The 25,146-nt window shown below is 39.5% G+C and overlaps 1 protein-coding gene across 1 annotated transcript in view; it reads left to right on the top strand.

Moving 5' to 3' along the window:
• The window catches only part of LOC111218203 (partitioning defective 3 homolog B-like), a 198,203-nt gene that overhangs the window by 55,707 nt on the left and 117,350 nt on the right, over positions 1-25,146 (top strand). The window contains exons 6-12 of the mRNA XM_022740380.1: positions 2,896-2,966; positions 12,404-12,487; positions 13,534-13,659; positions 17,411-17,669; positions 18,688-18,796; positions 20,125-20,264; positions 20,536-20,664. Of these exons, the coding sequence (XP_022596101.1) occupies positions 2,896-2,966; positions 12,404-12,487; positions 13,534-13,659; positions 17,411-17,669; positions 18,688-18,796; positions 20,125-20,264; positions 20,536-20,664 (918 nt within the window). The remainder of the gene's footprint in view (positions 1-2,895; positions 2,967-12,403; positions 12,488-13,533; positions 13,660-17,410; positions 17,670-18,687; positions 18,797-20,124; positions 20,265-20,535; positions 20,665-25,146) is intronic.

Here is a 25,146-nt window from a genome sequence, read left to right as displayed (position 1 = left end):
TTTAATTGAGTTATTACATATAACAGCCATAAAATAACAGCCATAATTGTGGTAGTGGGTGGTGCAGTTTCCACACTGCAGGAAGTTTGTAGAAGTTTTCAGGTAACCACTAAAACTTATTTTTAAAACTCAAGCAAATACAAAGAGCTAGCCACTTTACTGTTCAACAATTTAGTATTTTGCTATATAATCAATGATACTATGAGGTCAGTATGAATAATGACAGACATTTACTCGTTCAGATTCATTTACTTGTTCTAAATTGGCCTTTGATAAGTGACGTATGTTGCTGGCCTTTGCAATTAATATGTCGCTCTTCCAAAGAGAGAGAGAAAGGGAGAGAGACTATATCTACGTGTAGTTATTAAATGAGACATACGTTTAAGCACCAAAGACTTTCCAATTAATGTATGAGTGGCTGTTGTTATGACAAAGAGGTTAGGATAATTAATGTTACCTGTCATCCTGTTAGTAATTAAGCTCACATGACAGCATGTGTAGCTAGACCAGACTAATTGATTTCCAGGCCGCCAAACCTCAAACATATGTTTACTGTATCTACCGTCTGTCTCACCTCACCTTCCTCCGTCTCTTCTCGTCAGCCTTTGTATCTTTTTTCATCCTGTCTTTTTTCCCTGTCTTACATCTTTCTTATATTTCCTCCCTTCATTACTCATCCATCTTGCTCAGTTTCTCCTCTCCCTCTCTTTTCTTCCCCTTCTCCTACTGACAGGTGGTGTAGGTCATATGCCAATAGGGTGAGAGGTTAAAGGTTAAAGGCCATGTTAAGAGTCCATTAGTGCCTACCACTAACATTGAGCCTTATTGACCTGCGTGTGTGTCTGTCTGCATCTGCTTACACAAACACGTGCACTCAGAGTGCACGCATAATCTCAGCTATCCACATGCATGAGCATGCAGACAGATATGCAGATTAGGACTGAATGGTAATTTTGATTATTTTGACAAACATTCTGATACAATGATCAAGATAAAGCTAATTTATGTACACAGCACAGTTCACGCTTGAAGCAGTTTCAAAGTGCTTTACATACAATTTAATCTGACTTCAATTTAGAAGAAATTGAAATCAATCTTTTAAAGTGGCCTTTTTCATATACATCCTAATCATTTTTTAATGTAGCACACATTCTTTTAAAACTCTGCCAACAAATATCTACAGTTTGATGTTACTTACTGTAGATGAAAATGAATGCATATGTATACATACATAACTGTCCAGTCCTATTGCAGATAGTTTATAACATAACATCTAAACCTTAACGCTTGGTTTTTGTTTGCATTATAGTGGAGGTCGTGATTCAGATCGATCACAGTTCACCATAGCAAGCACACCAAAGTTATTATTGTTGTTATTATTGTTAATAAATAACTAATTATAACTAATTATTGTTATTTTATGTTATGTCATGTTTCATCCATGAAACATTATGAACGTGCTGTGCTGTTTACTCCACATGTCTAGATAAGGATTGTGATATAAAAAAAAAAAAACATTGTTCACGTCATATTTCACTTTTTGCTGCTATTAATGAACCACACCATTCTCAACAAGCCGGACACTGTGTCACCAGCTTGTCAAAACCGACGAGTTGAGTGGCTGCAGCTAATCCTGACCAATAACCTGAGCAGGACAGAGAAGACCAAACGGTGTAGAAATTTTTAAGACAACAGTAATTACAGCTCCAAAAAGTTTGAGTGTCAGTGAATATAATGGATATGGGAGAAATCAACATTTATCATGACGTATTATGTGTGCTGCAGCTAAAATTTGAGCTGAGCTGCAGTTTTTCTGTCTGCGAACATGAAGGGTTTGAATTTTAATTGCAAGTGTTGTAGATGGATATAAATAATAAATAAATAAACCCAATGGAACATTTTTTCAAAAAGATAAAAGCATCCATCAGTAAGAATCACACAGAAGCTGGTAGAAAAGCAGCTGGCCCAGAGGTGACATAAGGACTTGGGGTCTGTATTGACAAAATAAATCAATACTGATCCCTTCACAGTATTTTAAAAACCACAGAACATTGCTGAATGTCCAAACGTGTTATTAGATAAATATCAGATATTCATGATGCAGTGTCCACCGTGTGGACACAAATATGTAGTCTTGTATGAGGTCAGACACACAAGAATGTGTACACACAGACACTGTCAGATGTTAAGTATCGGCCGATTCATCTCTCTGCCACTGCTGCACGGTGGCATGGCAAGAATCCTCGTCCCTGTGGAGCTCACCTCTCTGTGTCCTCACACAAACACACACACTTCATGCAAGCCCGGGCTGTATGTCATTGCTTAAAGTAATTATTACAGCTCCCTTGGCTCACATTTACACACTTCTTTCTCACACCTCTCTCTCTTTCTCTCAGTTGCCATGCCCATTGACAGTGTTATTTATTACTGCTTGACAACACTGTCTTCTTGCCTTCAGATATTAATTGCTATTTGTACATCATCCATCCATCAATTTAGGAGCTCCTTCGCTCATCACTTCACTCATTTATTCTTTTGTTAATCATGTATTCCTTTGTCTTTCAAATTGCAAAGACGTATTTGTTGAGCTCAGGATTTCATGTGGGGTGTAGTGCATTAAAAGCCGCAGTCAAAACAGGGTGAGTCCCTTAATTCCTCCACTTAGTCACTCATTCCCAGCTTTTTGTTTATTTACACCGTTGATTAGTGAATCCATCCACATGTCCTCCGATATCCACTCTTTTTTTTTTTTTTATTTGTCCTTCCATTAGGTCTTCCACTTTATGACAGCTTGAATGTACTGTTGGAGCTATTTGTTCTGTTCTTGTATTGTCTCTTTTCCAAATGCCAATCACTGACTAAAGCTAAAAGGTGTTCTGTGTGTGTTCTCTACAGGCAGCCGGTCCCGCTGTGGAGAGGCCTGCAGGAGTGGACCGAGCCCAAGGCAAACACACCTTCAGTGGCAGGTCAGTTTTTGTGTTACTCTTGTACTGACGTCCACTGTGATATGGATCCATTCTGTTTCTATCCATCATGCTGAATCAGTGTGTTGATAAACCTCAGTAATGGGTTTGGTTAAATAATCTCTAAAAGCCACACTATCTCTCTGTCTTTAGGACTCTGTGTGTTACGTACTCAGTTTTTGTGTGTGTGTGTTTGTCTACATTCATGTTTATTGATGTTTATATGTGTGTTTGTGTCCTACTTTCCCTTCATTAAAGCTGTATTCTAATCCAGATCAAGGCCCTTACAGATATAGTTAGTGTAAAGAAGCTCCATCATTAGCCCACTACAAAAGACTGCCAAAACGCGGTCAGGGTCACACACACACACACACACACACACACACACACACACACATGCACACACACACACACGATGAAAATAAACAGCTACAAACACACTTGCATCTGTCTTTTTTTTTTTTTTTTATAGGTTGTCGCAAGTGAACACACACATGCATACACTGATGACTGCTGCTTAATTAAGTGTTAGGGATGCAGAATGCACTGTGTCTCTGGTGAGCCTTTTAACCGTGCGTGTTTATGTGTGTCCTAGCTTATTTTAGCAGTGTGTGTGGGGCAGGGGGATGTGGGGGCAGGCTCATGCATCCTAGCACAGAGCAAGGACAGAACGTTTTCATACATGTAACAAACACGTAGCGTAATAGACTCCTTTGATTCTGTCTATGTGTATTCGTTTTTTTTTTTTTTTGTCTTCGTTTGATGACTGTGGTCTTATTGTTGTGTTGTTTTGAATATCATTCCGAATTGATGATGATCACGCATGTTGTTACCAACGCCGCACAGAGGCCATATTTTCATTTACTTGATGTAGGCCAAAGGTCTGTCTCAGACGGGATAAAAAACAAAGTTGTCTTCTTAGTGCCCACACAACTAAACCAGGGCCAGTCTCTGCATTCGCATGACTAATACAAAACCAAGGCAGTAAAATTGAGAAAGTGACTGTTACATCATTGATGAATGTGGTGCTCTGTCTGACAACACTGACCTCTGTTAATGGATAGTATATTAGTCTGTGATTTAGAAATCAGCAGGTCAGTATGGTCATGCAATTAATCTGCAGTTAATTCATAAATACTAAAACAAAATAATGTGTAGTTAACCTGTAACACGGACATGTACAGATAGAGAGTTAGGGCTGTGTGGAAAGAGTAATGTTGACCCCATCCTGAGCTGTTTTAGTCTCTCTCCATGGCAACCAGCTGCAACCACAGGGGACAGACAGAGATTAGCTCACTCACACATGTACCCTCACTCATATTCATTGTACCATACTTCCTCAAATAGTTGCCGGGGCCTTTATTTGCCTCGACTGCAGAAGGTAACAGGTCTTTGGTAGAAGCAGGCTTTATTTGTAATTTCCTCTGTTTGCTATACAGTATAGTATAACTGGCCATATTTTGGTAAGAAGTCTTGTTAAAGTTACTTCATTATGCTGTTCATACAAACTCAACACTTCCTGGAATCGTTTCAAATTAAAAGCCCTCTTGCGTTTCAGTGGACAGAAACCCTCCATTTCTTAACACACTGCAACACACAGCCAGACAGGATCAGAATGAATGTATCATATACTTAATATGAGTAATCCAGAACAACAAAGTGTTGAAAATAGTTTTATTATTATGTTGTTGAATTGATTACATAAAAACAGTAGAAATGTGCATTAATCGGCATGCACATTACATGACATGCTCCAGGAGTTTATCCACCCCTGGGGGCTGGCCTTTATCTGTTTGTGTCGACCATGCCCTTGGCCATTATTGGAGACTTTTAATTCACTCCTGGTTTTTATTTGAGTAAATATGGTATACTGCATAGAGGCACACTCTCCATCGAAGATCTGGGTAGTAACTGAATTTTTTCTTAGCTCTCTATTGAGTTATGATCAAATTATGACATTGAGTTACTGTAATACGCAATCCTGTCACCTCAGTTAATGAAGCAAATTCTGATTAAAATGATTAGACGGGAACATCTAAATGCAAGTGAATCAAATTAAATAGTTGGACAATTTTAGTTTCATTGCGCCTTACGCTAGTATACACTTCCATGCGGTGAATATGAAGGTCATTATTTTATATACGGACACCCTCACAGTTGTTTGATTTCCTCAATAATTTTTTTTTCTTTTTTAACATATCCTCTCATGTACACACACACTCACACACACACAACCATCTCAGCTGTGAGTAATGTAAAAGTGATGTAATGGTTTTTGTGGTTGTCGGGGAAACGATCCTTGAAATTGCAAAAAAAGTCCAAAATGAGTAGAGGAAGGCAGCTATAAATATTGGAACAGTAAAGCATTCGTTAAATAAGCGTGTGCGTGTGTGTGTTTGTGTTTGTGTTTGTGTTTGTGTTTGTGTTTGTGTTTGTGTGTGTCCGTGTGTGTGAGGGCCTTTTGAGTGTGAAGCTACACCTATAAATACAGTAATGGCTTATCATAATTTTAACCACACAGCACGCTCACCGCAAAACTCATTACCTTTGAATCAAAATGTCCTTTTTATACGGGGAAACAGATTTACTGTAAATTGGTTTATTGAAATAGCATTGCCAGTATATTATATTTCTTTGAGAAATAAGGCTCTGTAATGGAGGCGTTTTAGAAGGGAGGAGGTGAAGAGGTAAATAGGTTTCACTGGATGCACAAAACAAACTGGATGTGAAAGGGGTTTTCCATGGATAACAGAGTTTATTCATATGTCATTTTGGGACCTAACTCTCTGATTCAACAGTGAGAATCCCTGTTGTGATGGTAATGTGATACTTGGTCTGTCTGTTAGTAAATCTCTCTCTCCCTACCTGTTTCTCTCTGTCCATCTGTTTTTCTATACCCCTGTCTTTCTTCTCTGTTTCGTTTCTTCCTTTTGTATTCTTCTTTCCAGCGTTGTTCCTGTTTGTCTGTTTCGTCTTCTCCCATCCTATAAGTCTCTCTTTTCATATGCACAGCAGGATAAACATAATGCATGAGCAACTGTTGACCTGGTGCAGACCTGCAGTTGTACTCTCTCTTCTTCTTCACTTACCACACAATATGTAATAATCTTCCAAGGTTTGGCCTATATCACTGGAAACCAATATTGCAATAAATAGTAGACCTTTTGTTAATTCTTTGTACTGAAGGATAAATATTATTACTAGTTGTAGATTTAACATATTCAGTCGTAGAGATGTGCCGATATACCAGTACAATATACCTCAGCAAAATGTCCTGATGGTAAAAATACCTTACTATGAAATTTTGTTTTAGAAGGCAATGAGAACTCAGCACAACTCTCCTGTCTCCTAGCACTTTTATTTTGATAAACCATATAGGAGTTTTTTTTTACCAGTCAAAGACACAGCAGAGACTGACAACCAGGTTCTACTCTTGCAGTGACCACGTTGGCCACAACGTGCTATGTTAACATTACCTAGTGGATCTAGTGATGTTTGTGTGTGCTGAGTTCTTACTTTTAAAGAGGAAACTCCATGCCTCAAGATTTTGCTCATGACATTTTTCCTCATGGGTCAGCTTCAACTCTGGGTAACTCTGGGAGTTGTTAGCAGTAATCTGGAGATAATGTGCAGACAAGTGAATGGTGCCAGTGTAAATGTGCTGTGGTCCATTGCTGTCACATTCTGCTTTTTGACAAGTAATATCCAGCAGGAAATATGAAAGAAACAAAACATTTCACACACTTAAATTAAATGAATACATTTTGTGTTTTGTTTTGTGGACTGAAGTGTTGTAAATAAAGGGTGTTGGGATTTTTGGGGGCATCAATTAACAACCAGTCAAAAAAAAGGTGTTAATATGTATCAAAACCTGAATGGATGCATACAATCTAAGTGAAACAGAAACCATTTTCAACCAATTTTTAACCAACTATCAGTTATTAAATGGCCAGCCTGCTTTTTTAGTTAGTTGTTTAGTGTCTTTGATGTTAGTTTTTTTTCCAGGGTCCAACAAAGATGCAACATGTCAGTTTGTTAGGTTTGATTTAAATCCAAGGCAAATATGGTGTGAAGTAATTTTACTATATTATGTAAAAATGATTGGAGCATAAAAATTTGATGCTGAAATCCTATTCACTAGTAAAGAAAACATTTTGATATTTGTTTACTACAACTTTTCTAAATACATGAGATATAATGTAATGCGTTTTAATGCAGTATACTTACACTTGATTGTTATTGATATCATTAAGCTGTGTGCTCTTTCATTCATCAAAGAACTACTATTTATAGTGTGTTTTCATTTCTTTTGTGAATGTCTGTATTTCTGTATTTGAATACATTGATCTTTGGCAGCATTGTGCATTTTTACTGGTTTCCCTTTACTCTCTACATCTCTTGTGCTCTCCACTTTGAAGGCCAGCTTAGAGAGAAAGAGAGAGAGAGAAAGGGAGATGATAAATAAGAAGAAGGATGAGAGGGTGAGATGCAGTGAGAGGAAGAGAGTGGTTTGGTAATGCACATCCTCCTTTTTTGTTATTTCTCCTCTGTGTTTCTGTCTTTCATAGTGAGGATCAGTGAAGTGGCAGGTGGATAAAGAGAACACCTGCTCTCTTCATCTCTCTCTGCTCCTCTCCCTCTCCCTCTCTGTGTGTTTGGCCCTTTCTCTCCGTCTCTTGTTCTCTCACATTGCGCTCCCTCTCCCATTTCTTCTCAAGTCTCACCCATTTTGTCTCTCTCTCACCCCCACTTCATTTTTTGCATTGATGCAGCCTGTCAAACATCTCACACAAAAAATAAAAAAAGGAAATGCAAATGGATCTCAAGTGCTTGTGTGTGTGTGTGTGTGTGTGTGTGTGTGTGTGTGTGTGTGTGTGTGTGTGTGTGTGTGTGTGTGTGTGTGTGTGTGTGTGTGTGTGTGTGTGGCTAGTGGGAGTGTTAGAGATCAGAGGCACAGCAGCAGGAAGGGATAGAGGGAGGGGTGGATGTTATTTTTTCCTCTCATATTAATGCTATTCATTAGCCTTGTCTAATTAATTCACTGCCTCCTCCTCCCTTCATTTCAGTATATCTTGCTTCCAGTCCTCCCTTGCTTCTTACCTTCTTTCCTCTTTCCCCTCCCTGTTTTCTTCAGTTTTCTGTATTTCTTCCCCTTCTCTCTTCCTTTCCTTTTTCTAACCCGTATACTTTTTTGCCTTGCTAGCAATGTCAATCTAAAGATGGCATTTGGTTGGCCAAGCACCGTGGTGGAGACTGAAATATGTCAACAAATGTTGGATGCATTGCCTTGCAATTGGATAGATATCCAACGTCTCCGCAGGATGAATCCTGTGATCCCCTGACTTTTCCTTGCGTAACCATGGTGTCAGATTCTTCAGTTATTCAGTGAAAGACCTCAATATATATTGGAAGGATTTGCACAAAATTTGGTACAGACATTCAGGATTCTGTTAGCTAGTAAGATTGACGACGTTATGACTTCTTCTCTTGCACAATCGCAGGGAAAATTTTCATTTTTTAAATAAATTTTTATGTCCAAAAATCCTAGAAGACGAAAAACATTTCCACCAGCCTCATCTGTGCCTTTTGTTTTGTGCTATTTATCAAATGTTAGCATGCTATCAAGCTAAAAACATCATCTAAATCATCTTTGTTGTTGTTAGCAGGTTGACATCATTCATTCTACATTCCAATTGTATATGTACCCTACCAATCTTTAAGTATAAGCAGATAGTCCATTTATCAATTATGACCAGAAGTGTTGTTGCAGAACAATATGATGTCACAGTCAAGTTGACCTTTGAGCCTTTGGATATAAGTGTCATCCCTTCATCATTTTATCCTATTAGACATTTGTGTTAAATTGTGCCATAATTCTTGTATGAACTCTTGAGTTATGGCCAAAAACGAGTTTTGTGAGGTCAGAGTGACCTCAGTGTTTGAGCTTTGACCACCAAAATCTAATCAGTTCATCCTTGAGTCCAAATCAATATTTCTGCCATATTTCAAGAAATTCCCCCAAGTCGTTACTGAGATATCTTGATAACAATATTTAAGGATGTATGGACAACCTGAAACATAAAAACTATAACAAAACCAAACGATGTGGAGGCCAGGGGAGAGAGAAGGACTGGCTGCCTGCCACCAGTGTATACAATGCAGACAGGCCAGGTGAGCTGAATTTCCCTGTCAGCTGCTGTCCACCCACCAGACTCCAACAGGGAGAGGCTTGCCCAGAGAGGGTCAGCACATTTTCCAAAATTGTTTTGTTTTCTGAGGTGTTCTTAGAGATTTTTCACTACCAATTACAATCAATCAATCAATCAATCAATCAATCAATCAATCAATCAATCAATTTATTTATTTATTTATTTATTCTTTGGAACTGAGAGCAGCTCTCCCATTTCCTTTGTGTATTACATATTGGAAGAGCAGTGTTCTTAGTGTGTAGTTTGACTTTTCAGTGTACTGTAAGTCAATTTTCCCGTGTAAACACAGAACATACTCAACACCTGCTCAGAACTAGAACATAGTTTAGAATTGGAACACAATTTAGTCTTCTTTATCTCTTATCCCCATCTTTTTTTTACCTCTCCACTGTCTCCATTCTTTCCTCCCTTTTTCATTTTCTCTCTACTCTCTCCCTACCTTTCTCCCCACTTACATACATTTCCCCCTCTGTCCTTGCCATCATTTCTCTTCCCCTCTCTTGCAGTCCCTTGTTTCTTACTGTCTGGATTAACTCAAATTTGCTGAGTGGCGATGAGGCAGCATCTGCTCTCTGTATATGTGTGTGTGTGTGTGTGTGTGTGTGTGTGTGTGTGTGTGTCTGTGTGTCTGTGTGTGTGTGTGTGTGTGTGTGTGTGTGTGTGTGTGTGTCTGTCTGTCTGTCTGTCTGTCTGTCTGTCTGTCTGTCTGTCTGTCTGTCTGTCTGTCTGTCTGTCTGTCTGTCTGTCTGTGTGTCTGTGTGTGTGTCTGTGTGTGTGTGTGTGTCTGTGTGTGAGCTGGAGAGACAGAGACAAAGAGAGAAAAGGGAAAGTTGTTTTTGCACTTCGCATCTCTCCCCTGTCGCCACCCACCATCATCAACCACCCTCTCTCTGGAGTTTATCAGCATCTGCACTACCATCAGTTCATGGAGGTTTAGGGATAGATGGTCTACAGAGAGGGAGGGAGACAAAACGAGCACACAGAGTTAGAGACAGAGAGAGAAAGGAGGGTATAACCAAAGAGCACAAAACTAAGTTCAGACAAACTCACTTAGAAAAACGCACACACACAGGGAGCAGAGAGAAGGTCAGGGGAGGATTAATGGCTGTGCTCTGATAGATAAACTAATCAAACAAACAAAGACACACATTAAAACACAGACAGAATGTAAAGCAGACACTCGCTTGAATAATCCAAACTAGACAGAGGCATTGAGAGATTCAAAGAGAGGAAGAAACCCATAGAGATGACTGGCACAAAAAAGTTTTGACAAACAAGCACACACACACAGAGAGCAGTCTGTAGTTTTGTTGACTTTGAATAGAGTGTTGGCATCCCCTTCTCTATGGGCTGGGTTCACAGACATGGATTAAGTCCTTGACAAAAAAAAGTATTTTTAGCACAATGGATGCATGCATGGAAAGGATGTATCAATCGAGGATAGTAGTTTTCAACCGTAACCTCAGGAGACACACATTTTCAGTACTGTTGTTATTCTGGTGTCCGTCTGTATTTGTGTGGCACAACACGTGTTTGTGTGTGTGATCTTTCCCACATTGTGTGATCGAGCCTTTTTCTCTTTCTCTGTCTTATTTGTACCTTTATTTACCCTATTAGTCTCTGTCATGCTTTATATTCTGAGTGTATATCTACAATGAAGGATTGATCAGATTTTTTATGTGACAGGCCTTTATCGTGTGTTTTCCAGGTAGCTTGTGTCACAGATTTGTCTGTGAATGGTTGATCATTATGCAGAGTATCTCTGGAAACAAACAAACACTAAACAGGGGGAGATAAACTGGGGTTAGATGGTTCTTAAAATATATAAAAAAGATAAATAAAATTTTGTGGGATAAAGAAAATAGAGGTTTTCAACATTTTCTGTAATGAGTAACTCATTTTCACAGTCCATACAATTGAACTATTGGACAATTCATCAAGACAGTGCCAGTAAAACGTATGTGAACCCTTTCGAGTGACCTGGTTTTCTGCATTAATTGGTCAGAACATGCGCTCAAGTGTAGACAAACACAATGTGCTTAAGCTAATATTACACAAACAGTTGCAATCTTTCTGTCTTAATTGAACACAGCCATTACAAATCCCCAGTGCTGGCGGAAAAAAAGTGAGTGAACCCTCGGCTTTGATAACCGGTTGAACCTCCTTTGGCACCAATAATCTCAAACCAGCTCTTCCAGTAGCTGCTGATCAGACCTACACAATTTTCTGGAGGAATCCTGGACCATTCTTCCTCGAGAGCTGCTTCAGCTCAGACATACTGTATTCTTAGGATGTCTGGTGTGGGCATCTCTCTTCAGGTCATTCCACAGCATCTCTACTGGATTAAGCTTTCCAGAAGGTGGATTTTCTTCGTCTGAAGTCACTCTCTAGTAGATTTACTTTGATTCGTGGTGGTCATTGTCTTGCTGATGCACAGTAGAAGCTGGGTGATTCAGCCACCCTGACATTATCCTGTAAGATACCTTGATAAGTGGAATACATTTTCATTTGGAGTCATCTTGGCTGGGTGTCCACTCTTAGGATGAGTGGCCGCAATTCTAGACCATCTCAATTCACAGATGAAGATTTATGCAAAGCAATTTTTAAATGTAAGCCCTTTTTGCGAGGCATGGTTTACATCAATGGATGTTTGAGTGGTTTATAAGTCAAACTAGCTTTAACCCACACCTCCAGTCTTCTTTCATTGTCTGGACTCCAGGTTGATAACTCCTGACTCCAGTTAGCTTTTGTTGATGCCATTAGCCCAGGGGTTCACATACTTTTTCTAACCCACACTGTTATTGTTTGCAAAACAAAAGTATAATTTTTATTTATTGATTGTGATTGTAAAACATTCTTTCCATGTGCTAACATACCGTTTTACTGCCTTAATGGAGAAAAAAAAAATCACCTCAAAACACCTCAAATCCATAGAGTACACATTCTTTTTCTTGCTCTATGTGCCTTGGATCTGTCTCTTGATCTGTGTGTATCCTGGGATCAGCACTTTCCATAATTACTACTACTACTAACTACATAATAGTTCAACATTTGTAGGCCTATTTTATACTCGTGTCTCCTCATGTCCAATATTGGGTTATTTTTAGTGTTAAGTCAAAGCTGTTAGTGTGACGGAACTTGCACCTGTAGTGTATTTGAGTATACTAATATTACATATATTGTTTTTTTCCCCACTGATTTGATGTTTGTGGTGTGTGTATGTGTGTGTAGCCTGACCAGGACAGTGGAAATCCTGGGAGAGGACAGTCCCCTGGGAATCCATGTGGTTCCCTACTGCTCATCACTCAGTGGAAGGTGAGTTGTGCATTCACACGCTCAGTCACATAGGTGTATGCACACAAAAACAACAGATACCCATCTATAAAAGCCCGTATTCTGCCCTTTCACCTCAGAAAGCCTTGCCTGTTTACCAGCTACAGTATGTCCCAGAGTTATATTCTCGTAATCCTGTTCTGTACTTGAAAGGAATTCTTTGTCCCTTGCACTGCAGCACACACACACACACACACACACGCACACACGCACACACACACAATGGAAAAAGGAAGAAAAGGAAGAAAAATTGCACAGCTATGCAGGGCTTTTATTTGGGTGTGTGACAGTCAGACAGTGGAAGGGGGATTTCCTAAAGGAAAGCAGGATGAGTTTTTATGGCTGTTCTCATGACTCACCTGACCTTACCGATCTCCTCCTTAAGTTTCCCCCTCTTCCTCTCGCTTTCTCTGTCTGTCTCTCTCTGTTCTCTTTTTCCTCTCTTGTCCAGCTTTACTGTGTCATCTCCTCCCTCTTTCCTGAACACCTCCTCTATCTCTCTCCACCATTTACCATAATCTCTTTCACCTCTTAACCTACTTTCATCCTTTTGGAGCTCAAGTCTTTTGTGTGTCACTGTCATCATTTCTGCTTTGTTAAGCAGTGTTTTGATGAGGAAACGGTAGATGTTATAGTCTGAGGATACTGAAAATGTTTTTTCAGTCCATTCTACCAACTTACTGTTTGTAAATGTATATACCTTTACACCTGTCTGTCTGCTTGTCTTTTTATGTCTTTATACTGTGTACGTGTGTGTGTGTGTGTGTGTGTGTGTGTGCGTGTGCGTGTGCGTGTGCGTGTGTGTGTGTGCGTGTGTGTGTGCGTGTGTGTATATAAGACCACTCTGCTCCTGCACTGACTTTTATCAGTAAATAGGGGATAATATAAGTACAGATTCAAATCGACACACTTTCGCAAGTCATTCCAAGAACGTGTGTCCTTATGTATGCTTACAAGTATACAAGGATTTAACAAAAATGGATGAAATGCAGCTTGTAACCTCCCTCTCTCTCCTCGCTCGCTTTCAGGTCTCTCGGTCTATACATCCGTGGAGTGGAGGAAGAGAGCCGCTCAAGAAAGGAGGGCTTGTTTCAAGAGGACGAGTGCATCGTCAAGATCAACAACACTGACCTAATAGACAAGACATTTAGCCAGTGGGTGCAACACTGTTTGTCTGTGCTAGGAGTACAGATACATGCATATGCAATCAGGACCAGGGAAGGATTAATTTTCCATTTTAGAATGACAGTATATTGTCAGTTCATGATTCTGGGTTAATGTAGGGATGGACGCCGGTCTAATTCATTGAACAGGGTCAGTTCACCTTAATTACAAAAAGCAAACAAACAAAAACAATCCCATGTTTTCTCACCTTTCTCCAGTGATATCTAGCTATGCAGGAAATTCAGTTTTTTTGCTCATGTTTTAATGAATCAATGTTTTAATGGAGATAACATCCTTCACCCCACACCAAGTACAGTTAACTGAAATGCTTAGCCGCACCACTACAGAGAAGAAATCATTAAAACTAGATTAGATTTGAGCCTTAAATATTGTATGTAGGTTTGAGTACCCAATTAAGTCACATTAAAGTTGCAGATGCCTCACCTACTGTGATTTTTTTAAACACTATCAGAAAAAGAAAAAGTGAACCAGAGTAGTTGCTTTCATGCAGAAAACCTGTTGGAGTCAGGTCTGGCCTGTCTTTTCTTATTCTTCAATGCTGTCCGTCCTTCTGTCTGTTTTGTTTCCTTCTTTCCATTGTCAGAGGGCTTGTATATCACTGTTGTAGTGGCATCACCGAGAACGGCAGAAAAGACACTTGGCAGATGTTTGTAGAGTGTTGCTTTCAAAGTCATCTGCGTGTGTGTGTGTGTGTGTGTGTGCATGCATGTGTTAGAGCTGGCCTTCTTGTGTCTTCACGTTCCATCTCATTCCTCTCAGGCAAGATTTGTTCAAGATTCATTTGAGACCAGATGTTTCTCAGTAGAGTTTGCTTACTGTAGCATTGAAGCACCTGAGACAAAGTACATTAACATGAGAGTATTTGGGAATGTAACATGATTGCAGAGCATTAAAATGACAAAAGACACACTTGTAAAAACGATTGCCACAGATTACGGGGACCGATGTGGATGGTACAATGATTATCACACATTACAATGTCTATATAGTCTACACAGTCCTTGTCCAGTGTTCAGTGTGGTAATGAGATTATATGTGAGGTATTTTATGCTGTACTGTAGGTAAAGGGATTATCACCGGAGGGGTTTGTGCCTATTGTTCAAAAACAGGTGTATACTCACTCTCTCACAAACACCAGTTCACACATACATGCACACACACACAGTTTTTCACCCGTAGACATTCAGTCTAAAACACATGTACACACACATCCATACACGTGAGCAAACTAGTCTTCAGTCTCGCATGAGATACATCCAATTCATTTCTTAATAATGACAGCACACACGCACACACATGCACACGCACACACACACACACACCCACACACACACACACACCCACACACACACACACACACACACACACACACACTTGCCAGTATTGTTCTGTCATGGCAAGTGTATTGAGATATACAGCTTGGTCCAGTGTCCAGTGAAATATGTGTAAGTAGGCCACTGATAGTCCACTGATCCCTGTGAATGCTATGTCCACCCACACACACACACACACACACACACACACACACACACACACACACACACACACACACACACACACACACACACACTGCCATTGTCCCAGCTTGGCAGCTGTATTGAGGAGGCCTGCTTGATTATAATATCTTTTTTTTTACACAAATGTGCCTGCACATGTTGTCCAATCAGGAACAACAATGATATCATCTGTGCACAATGGTCCCAATACACACGTCAACACACACAGCTTACACATCTAGTTTCATTGTACTGTATTGTGGTCTTAATACAATGAAAATCACTTCAAGTGTCATTCAGCAAGGTGTGACACAAGCACTTGCTTAGAATGCTTAATGTGTTTAACGGTCTCAATATGCAAATCCTGCCTGAGAGGAATGAAGAAGAGGTGACCACCCATCCCCAAACACGCAGACTCACAATGTCTTAGAAATTATTCTTACTTGGAGCATCATTCACAGAAGTTGGCTCTTGTAATTAACAAACAGAAAAATATCAGAGGGTCGCTCTACCCTGTGTAGACTGGCAGGTTTAATGGGTATAGTTGATTTGCTCTGGTGATCAAGTGATCATCATCATATTAATATCATCAGGTATTATTATTGCATATCTAACCTATTGAAACGCACACATCCCTCATACATTACTTTCTAAACATAGTCTCTAGTTACGGAAACATTATGATCATTACATGTAATAATAATCTAGGCAGGAAACAATAGGAGAGTAATCCAATCAAATTTAAATAAACTGGATTTTCTCTGTCGGTTATCTGAGGTGAAGGATGGTGTGTACCAATCGCTCCTGACACAATGGTCCCGTTAACTAATTTAGCATAATCTGATATAAACTAATTGTTGGCACAATCATCTTTTTTTTATAGATCACAAGATTATAATGGCCTGCTGCACAGGTGTCATGGTTCTGTGTCGCATCCTCTGATCTGTCTTGTCAGGAGCTCAGTGAAGATAAAAACAGAAACAAACACAGTGAGAGGAAGTGACCACTGGCATTGGGAAAATAGATAGAAATAAACATTTAAGGTATACAGATTAAAACAATATAATGCAGGTTAGATTATAATGTCTGTCTGTCTATCTGTCTATCTATCTATCTAGCAAATGACACACATCTCAGTTTCACATATGTGTTTTATTTTATACAATAAGTTAATAGATATTTTTGTAGATTTATCCAAGACTAGTTGTGCAAAACTCTTTTTTTTATTGATTTAATGATCTTAGAAATTTCATTTGATTTCACATTCTTATCAGATTTCTCTCCAATGTCTCCTACTTTATAAGGCATACACCCAATAAAACACATAATTTAGCCATACAACAAAACAAACATTAGAAATAACAATCTTTACATCAAAAATAAGCAGTTGCAATGCAATCAGTTTCATCGCTTGACATCGCTTACACATGTACTGAAGTCTTAAAAGAAAATAGTGCACAAACTGGATGCAGTGCACTAAAACCCAGTGAAACTTGACCGCTGGCTACTGAGAAACCAAAATCAGTTTTCTCACCAGGTTAACTTGGGTTAGATAAAGTAGTCACCTACCAACTATGTTTTTCACATCATTGTACATTTTAAATAGGATTATGACATATTCATCACTTGTCAAATAAATAAGCAATATAAGACATCACCTCAGGTTCTCATGACTTCTGATAAGCACTTGTCATTGTTTCTGATATTTAAGAAACTAGATAATCAGTTGATTAATTGAAAAAAATGAACTGCCAATGACAACAATTGGTAGTTATAATAATCTCTCTTGAAAATGACAAATAACTCAATCTGTTTAGTAACGATATATGAGCCTAAAATATGTAATGGTTTATTACGATATTTGAAAATTGAACAGGCCATTTATAATCATTAGCTATTAACTGGAACTTGTTTAATTTGTCATTTGTAATTAAGTTTATACTGTTATCTTTTATTATTATGTTTCTTCTATTTGAGTTATGTATCCTTTGATAATGACTTTGCTTGTCAGAGATTGATGCATTGTATGTAATTATGATTAATGGCATGATTAGTTTTAGTGGTAAATGAGTATGGACGACACATACCTTACTTAAAACTCCACTCACTTGTTGAAGAAAACTTTTGCTCTGCTATTACCTCTCTTGCTTTGCACCAATCACCTACCTCTCTCTTTCTCTCTGTCTCTTTTTGTCTTCACCCCTCTCCTCCTCCACCCTTCCAGGGCCCAGGAAGTGTTTCGTCAGGCAATGCGTTCCCCAGTTGTCCGCTTGGAAGTAGTTCCCTCCTTCAACAGAGAACGCTATGAGAAGAGCCTGATTGGTCAGCTGTTTGGCAACAGTGCCGGTCCTGACAGCAGTCCCCGAATCGCCAAAACCAAAGAACCACCTCCGCCTGTCAAAGCCAAACCTATGTTTAAGCCCTCTGAGAATCCAGCCGCACGATTGGCAGAGGATGCTGCCGTTCTGGAAGCTGCTGTCAGTGTAAGTTGTTCTGCTCCAAGTCGACAGTTTAACATGGATCACTCAGAGACATTTTGATTTGTGAACTTCCTGAAACAGTTTTTTTTTTATCTCACATACTGAATATACAGTATAAGACGGTTGGAAAAGGTTTAATGATAAATATGGATGCCTAAAAACCTAAGTACCTCCTCCAATCTTCCTCCGTCCAACGACCTGCGGGTTTTCATGAACTATATTTTTATTTTGTGCATGATTTCCGACTTCTGAATCATGTCAGGGTAGGTTTAGTTTGTAGAAACAGTATGAACCTCACATTATTTTTGCTCGGTTCCTGTCTCTCTGCTAGAACCATAAAGTGTTTCCTATTCAAACACATGTAATTGTGGCGTCAGCATCACCATGGTGACATGGCTGACATTTGAAAAACAGCTGGCATAGAGGCAACAGTTACTTAGCAACAGATGAATATCATCTTATTTTATTTATTGTTTTTTTTTTTTTTTTTTTTAAGTGTTGTTTTGTGATTTTGTAACACAGATGTTGGAGCACTGCTTCCTAAAGTTTTCTCAGGGCTCTGCATCATTTCTCAGCTTCTGGTGCTTCCATACATACAAATATATCCCATCCCAGTTTGTCTCACTACATCAACTTTGTGTGATACTTCCTTTTCACTTATAATAATTTGTGTTTCTATCATTTTCAGATACAATCAGTGCTTGATAAGTGGATGACATTGACAATGACTCATATGTGGTCACTTTTGTATTATAGGCTATTAGTCTGCTTTAACAAATATCACCTCACTCTATTTTTTTTTACGTCTTATGAAGAAATAGCTCAATTTCACAGTTCACAGAGCAGTCCAGTCATTAGAAATGATGCAAGTAGAATGTGACAAACTGGGGAAATTGAAATATGCAAATGGCTCATTTAAATAGTTAAGCTGATGTGGACATCCTCTCTCATAGCCTTATATTTTTTTTAATGCATTTTAGTTCCGTAAAAATGGCTTGAATGCTTTACTTTCTTCACATAGACCCCCAAAGGGAGAAGTGAGAGCCCCCTCCTTAAGAAAAGTCCTGCTCTCTCCAGCTTGGTGGGCAATAAGAGAGGAGGCCGAAGATTGAGGATCGACTTAAAGAAAGGTGAGGAGCCGGGCCTCAGAGCCTCACTCACACTGTGAGAGTCCAGCTTCTTTCTAGAGACGTATCACATGAGCATTGTCTGTAAATATGACTTATTTAATTGATAAGTGGAGATATTGCTGAGAAGTCACAACTCTCTTCTTTCTGTGCTTTTGAAGCAGTTCCTCAGTTTTCTAGTCCTCTAAATTAATGCTGTTCAGTTTCAGCACTCACGTTTGAGTACAAGTGATGGACAGTGTGTGGAGCTTTTGCCTTTTGATCCTATACACCTGGTTTTGAGACTTTGAGGTGTGCAAGAACTTTTATTTTGGCGTGTGCGTGTTTGTGTGTCAGATCAGCACTCTGTTTTTAGAGATTCAGGTAGAGCTGAAAAGGTTTGTGGAGTCACATCTGTTCTTTTTATCTCTATTTGTTCCACTTTATTCATTATTTTTCTTTCACTTTCATTCTGTCATTTTTATGACTGTAGATAATTGACCCGCTTCATGTCTCTTCCTGTTCTCCCAGCATTGTGTTTATTTTTATAAATATTCCTTTCTCTGCTCTCTGGCTGACTCTCCTTCCTCTCACCCTTCTTCTCTCAGTCTTCCTGATTCCCTCTCTTCAGGGTCTATTAAGTCTTTATTGATCTGTTCATTTCTGCTGATATGAATTCATACTGGACCAAACTGCTGACTTGGCTCTGCTAAAGAGACCGGACTAAATGAGGTCTATAAAACACAACTAGTCTCTCTGTCTGTGTGTGGCCCCTTATTGTGCACGTGTGCATGTGTATGAGTGTTTTTTGTGTATGTGCACCTGTTTTTCACTGATTACTATTTTAATCTTCATCACTTCTCTTTCCAGAACATTTCCGCTGTGTTACACTCATTCCTCTTTTACCTTTTCCTCATTGCTCCCTCATTTTCTTTTCCTCCTCTCTGCCCTGCACCTGAACCCATTTTTAAAACCCTCACACCTGCAGATAGTGTAGCAGCAGCTATAGCTAAAGGGTTTAAAACGACTCACACACACAATCTCCTAAGGCTTTAAATGATCACACTTAGAGAATATAGTCAGGAGCTGAGTCAACAACACTGTGTTGAAGTTTTCGGGAATAGTTTAGAGTGTGTGTGTGTGTGTGTGTGTGTGTGTGTGTGTGTGTGTGTGTGGATTTTTTCTCTCAAAGCCTTTTGAAGACAAATATAGACGCAGGGAGTAAATAGCTATACGGGATATTTTGTGTGTTGACATTAGCCCAGGAGTGTTACTTATGCTTGCACATTGTACCTCACGTCTCGATTCACATTTCTTTGTGTGTGTTTGTATACCTGTGTATGTGTGTCTAGGCTCAGAAGGTCTTGGTTTTACTGTGGTAACCAGAGACTCTTCAGTCCATGGTCCTGGTCCTATTCTGGTCAAAAACATTCTGCCACGTGGAGCTGCCGTCAAAGACGGACGCCTGCAGTCTGGAGACCGCATACTGGAGGTACAGAGCAGCTGACTGTTATTAGACTCACATCATCATCATCATCATCATCTAATCTGGCATTGTGCAAGTTATTACAGTACCAAACATGTGAGGCATTGAAAAAATAGAGAGTAATGGAGACTGAAATGGCGATTTTTGACTCTGTGTGTGTGTGTGTGAGTGTGTGTGTGTGTGTGTGTGTGTGTTGTGTGTGTGTGTGTGTGTGTGTGTGTGTGTGTGTGTGTGTGTGTGTGTGTGTGTGTGTGTGTGTGTGTGTGTGTGTGTGTAGGTAAACGGTGTGGATTTTACAGGTGTGGGCCAAGAGGAGTTGGTGTGTATGTTACGCAGCACACGGCAGGGAGAGAGTGTGTGCCTAGTGGTCCTACGGCAGGAAGACATGTTCCTGCCCAGAGAGATGGTAAGAACCAATCACAATGCTGTATTATCAGCCAATGAAACAAGACTTTCTGGATGAGTTGTGGTGGGTCAGTGGCCAGTTGTCGGGAAAATGGTTCCTTATTAATTTTTCTATCCAGGCAGCCACACAACTACATCATCAGTTTTCATTCTCACATTTCAACTCCCCTCTAATTTTGCAATTTTTGGTCCAATCAACAGGCTTGCCTGGATGATGCACAACTCAGCAGCCTATAGGAAGGCTTCTGTTTATAGACATTAACCTCAAATATCAGTTAGGGCTTTTCTGATTTATCTGAAAGATTATACACTTCCATGTACAACAATATTTTCACTTTAAACTTGCCAAGAAATCATGTAATATTATTTTTTCTAGTGCTCCATTCTGATTGAATCAAATGAACACCATGTAAAGCTGTTGACATTGGTAATATTTTGTGCTGGTCTACCCCTGCCACATTGTTTCTGCTGAACTGTTTTTTATTAATAAACTCTTCTTTTATTCATCCTTGTTCTATTTTTCTTTGCTTTTTCTTTAACTCTGACTGCATGATCGACTGCTGTGCATGCATCTATACGTTTTCCAGCTGTAGGTGCAATATACTTTTTTTTTCCAAATTTCTTGTTATTTCCTGACAGTTTCATAGGCTGTGGTTTTCCATTGTATTTATTTCTTTCCCATTTGCTTTCTCACTTGATGTACAGTAAATCTGTAGCTTTAATCTTTAGCCTTCCTTATTCCTGAAAGTATTTGTTCTCTAAGGTAATTTTCTGTCGTATCATCACTATCTCAGCTGTTGTCGGTGATGACTTTCATTTTTTCCTACAACTCTGAGGTGTCACTCTTTTTGCAGCACACACATCCACACTGACATAAAGAGAATAACAAGAGGTCTCACTTTCTTAGATTATAAAACCACCATTTTTCATTTGGCCCAAATTTGCTTTTGTCTCTCCACCCATCATTCATGTTTTCCACATCTCACTGTATCTTATTCTCCTTTCATGCTGCCTTTTGTGTCTCTTTTCCCTCTGTGTCTCCGTCCGCTGTCTTATCGACTGATGTTTCCTCAACAGCTGCCAGAAAGTTCGACACACAGACACATGCATGCGACCCTGAGCCCCATAGGAAATTCTGTTTCTACAGACAGGAAAGGGGAGCAATGTGCTGGAGTGTGTACATGTGTTAACATTTAGGATCATTTAGGAGTGTTGTATCTAGTCCAGAGTTTCTCCATGAGCGCATGTCTGAACTCCATGGCACTCCTCTTGGTGTGATGACCATAGATGTCTTTTTGAGTTTCATAAGTGTTGCTGAATACCTTCACTCGCCGTCCTGTCACGTGCGTCCCCTCAAAACGTCTCCACTACATCAGTACCTCTTCTTCTTCTCTACCACCATACTGTTACACAGCAAACAATGCTTGAAAGCTTCCTTGGTAGCCAATTCCCTGGAGGAGTGAATCATGATATTTTCTAGCTCCCGGATGGATTGTTGTTGTAAACTGTGGAAAAACAGACTTTAATACAGACTAACAGGTCGCTCTTTGAGACTGCTTTGGCAACTGTAATCCCACATCAGGACCCTCATGGGAAAATCAGATTCCAGTGAAAATCCCTGCTGATCTGCATACGTGTTACCATGGTTAACAAATGATTTTCATGTAGCCGATATCGCTTCCTGAATATTGAATAGTTGGTTAGCTTTTGAAATCAGGCTAAAATCCAATATCACAAAATACTTGTTTGGTCCCTTTGCTTTCAGACCACAGACAAATCTGGCCAGAGTCCGCTTCAAAACAAACTGAGACCCTTTATTCAGGTGGTCCTGCTGTGGTTGTATAGTCCACACGAGTTCGATTGACGGCTTTCACAACAGGTTAGATGTGAACGCACCCCGAGTGTATTATTTTAATGTGATGGCTGTTTGAATTGCACAGTATTTTTGTGGATGTGATCTTTTGCCAGCTTCAGTACAACTGCTTCAACTTTCAGCAGGTTGGCATAAAACTTGACACACACACAATGGACCAAAACATCACTCACCCAGTCAGGAAACTGACCTCTCATTGATTCAGTATTTTTCATACACATGCTCACTCAGTTGCACTTATTCAAAGCAAGAAAAGAGTATTGTTCTTATGCATCAAAGCTATGCATCGAAATGTCTCCCATAGGAAAATTATTGTTCTCTGATTTCTCTTTGTATATTTTGAACCAACTGCCGATTCAAGGACACTGCTGGTGTTTGTGTGGAGGTACATGTGTTTATGGATATGTGCCTGCAGTTGTGTACTTTGTGCGCGTGAGTGTGTGTGCATGCGTGCAATGAAATATATATTTTATATTGTTAATGAAATTCATTGCATGTTCCAACCCTTTGCATGTTCAGTGCTTATATCAACTTCAAAGACAGATTTGTCCTGTTGTATTATATATATTTTTTTAGATTGCCATTTTAAATGGACAGGGGTCTTGAGCAGACCCAAAAGGCCCTCATCAGGTTTTTTCATTTCCTCATTAACAAAAAGAAAATGCTCATGTTGAGGTATTGTAACTGTAACACACATTTATATAAAGGAAATAAAATGAAAGAAAATACATTATTTGGCTGTAACACAGCAAACACAGAACTATGGTTTTGATGCAAAGAAAGGAGCTTCTGTAGTTGTGGCTGAATTTCAACAAATGAGAATGCAGATTATATCCGGGCAGAACAGGACAGAAGTTGTTGAAAACAGTATAGAAGAGTATAAGTATAAGTTGAAAGGCAGACTGATGAAGGTCCAGCCTCATCACCTGTAAATGAAGAATGTGGATGACGAATGGATGGTCTGACTCTCCACTACAGTGAGTGCTGATTAATTACATGGTGAGCAGCAGTTTCTCGTTGGCGAGCGTAGCTTTGCTTGAATACATCATTGTAGGTAGATGATGAGTCTTTGTGTGCTTTGATGGATGTTGAGCATGATTTAAAAACTGAGCAAGATGCCGACCTGCAAATGGGAAAATGAACAAGGAATCTGCTTTGGCCTTGGTGTTTTGTGATAGAAGGAAATGAGAAGATAAAATTTTGTACAAACCTACTCACATCAACGCTATAATTCACTTTATTTATTTTTTTTTTGGAGGGACTTTGGTGTGTGTGTGTGTGTGTGTGTGTGTGTGTGTGTGTGTGTGTGTGTGTGTGTGTGTGTGTGTGTGTGAGAAAGAGAGAGAGAAACAGAAGTTGACACTGTCTGTCATTTAGCACTTTTTCTGCCTCCGCACCGGGAACAGTCAGAGCGTGAGGCATTCTGTTTTCGGGTTATGGGTCCGTTGCTATGACCTCACAAAACACGTTTTTGCCATAACTCTTCAACATTTAACATTTTGACATTTATGTCAAATGTACAATTGGATAAAACGGTATAGTGATGACATTTTATGTCCAAATAGTCAAAGGTCAGCTTTACTGTGACATCATAGTGTACTGCAAAAACACTTCTGGACATTATTCAAGACTGTAACTCAGGAAAGGAAGGTTGTGACCGTATTTCCTGCAACCCGGCAGGTCGGAGGCATACAACCGCCAGGTGGTAATTCTAGTTCTATTTGTGGTGTTTCAATCAACAAACTTATCTCTGTGTCTACCTGTTTCTTCCTCTCTGAGTGCCTCTCTCTTGTCCTCACCCTCTCCTCCTGACAGACAATACGCCTCACTAGAAGTCACCTCTGTCTAATTAACGACTAATGGTGTTTGCTCCACAGTCATAACTGTTTTCAAGAGCAAGTGCAATTGCAGTTCTGCATAGTGGAGCCATGAACACACTCCTTGATTGAAATTTAAATGTCTTGTATATGTGGGTATGTGGGAGGGGGGAGGGGGGGCTGTTTCAGGACAGTGGTAATCATCCACTACCAGCTGTTTTAGTTTTGAGAGTTTAATAAAAAAGATGCGTCTTAAACTTTTTTCCTAATTTCTCTCCTTTGATCATCCCTCTTCTCCCTCCTTTCTTACTTTTCTTAGCATGGCAGAAAATGAAAGAGAAAAAGAATAGTTTATTACTGAATAGCTGTTGTGAAGGACCGGATAGGGGAGGAGGTGGGGGTAAAATGAAGAGGTCAGAACTGTGTTGGCAGCAAAAGTGTTTACACAATTTGTATCGAAAGTGTTTACACTTTTGCTGCCAACACAGTTCAGTTTATCAGTGCTGGGGCATTTGACCTGTTGTAAAAGGACAGTACATATATTATATGTACATGCACATATATACTTTTGGTTGGACGCCAATGTTTTTTCTTATCTTAGTCGTGACTGTCCTCTCTCACAAAGGCAGTGGTAGCGTTATACCACACTTAGGCTCATAGACAAGAGGTTGGCATGTGAGATTAGACACACAAAGTGTCAGTCAATGTTGTTTTTTAACCATAACCAATCTTTTCCGAACTTAAACCAAAACTGTACCAAACCTCGACATATTTGTAACAGTGATATGAGTCG

The sequence above is a fragment of the Seriola dumerili genome, unplaced genomic scaffold, assembly GCF_002260705.1.
Source record: "Seriola dumerili isolate Sdu_G_001 unplaced genomic scaffold, Sdu_1.0 BDQW01000052.1, whole genome shotgun sequence".
Classification (NCBI taxonomy): Eukaryota; Metazoa; Chordata; class Actinopteri; order Carangiformes; family Carangidae; genus Seriola; species Seriola dumerili.
Note: the sequence above shows the minus strand (reverse complement) of the source record. Positions and strands in the feature narration are given on the sequence as shown.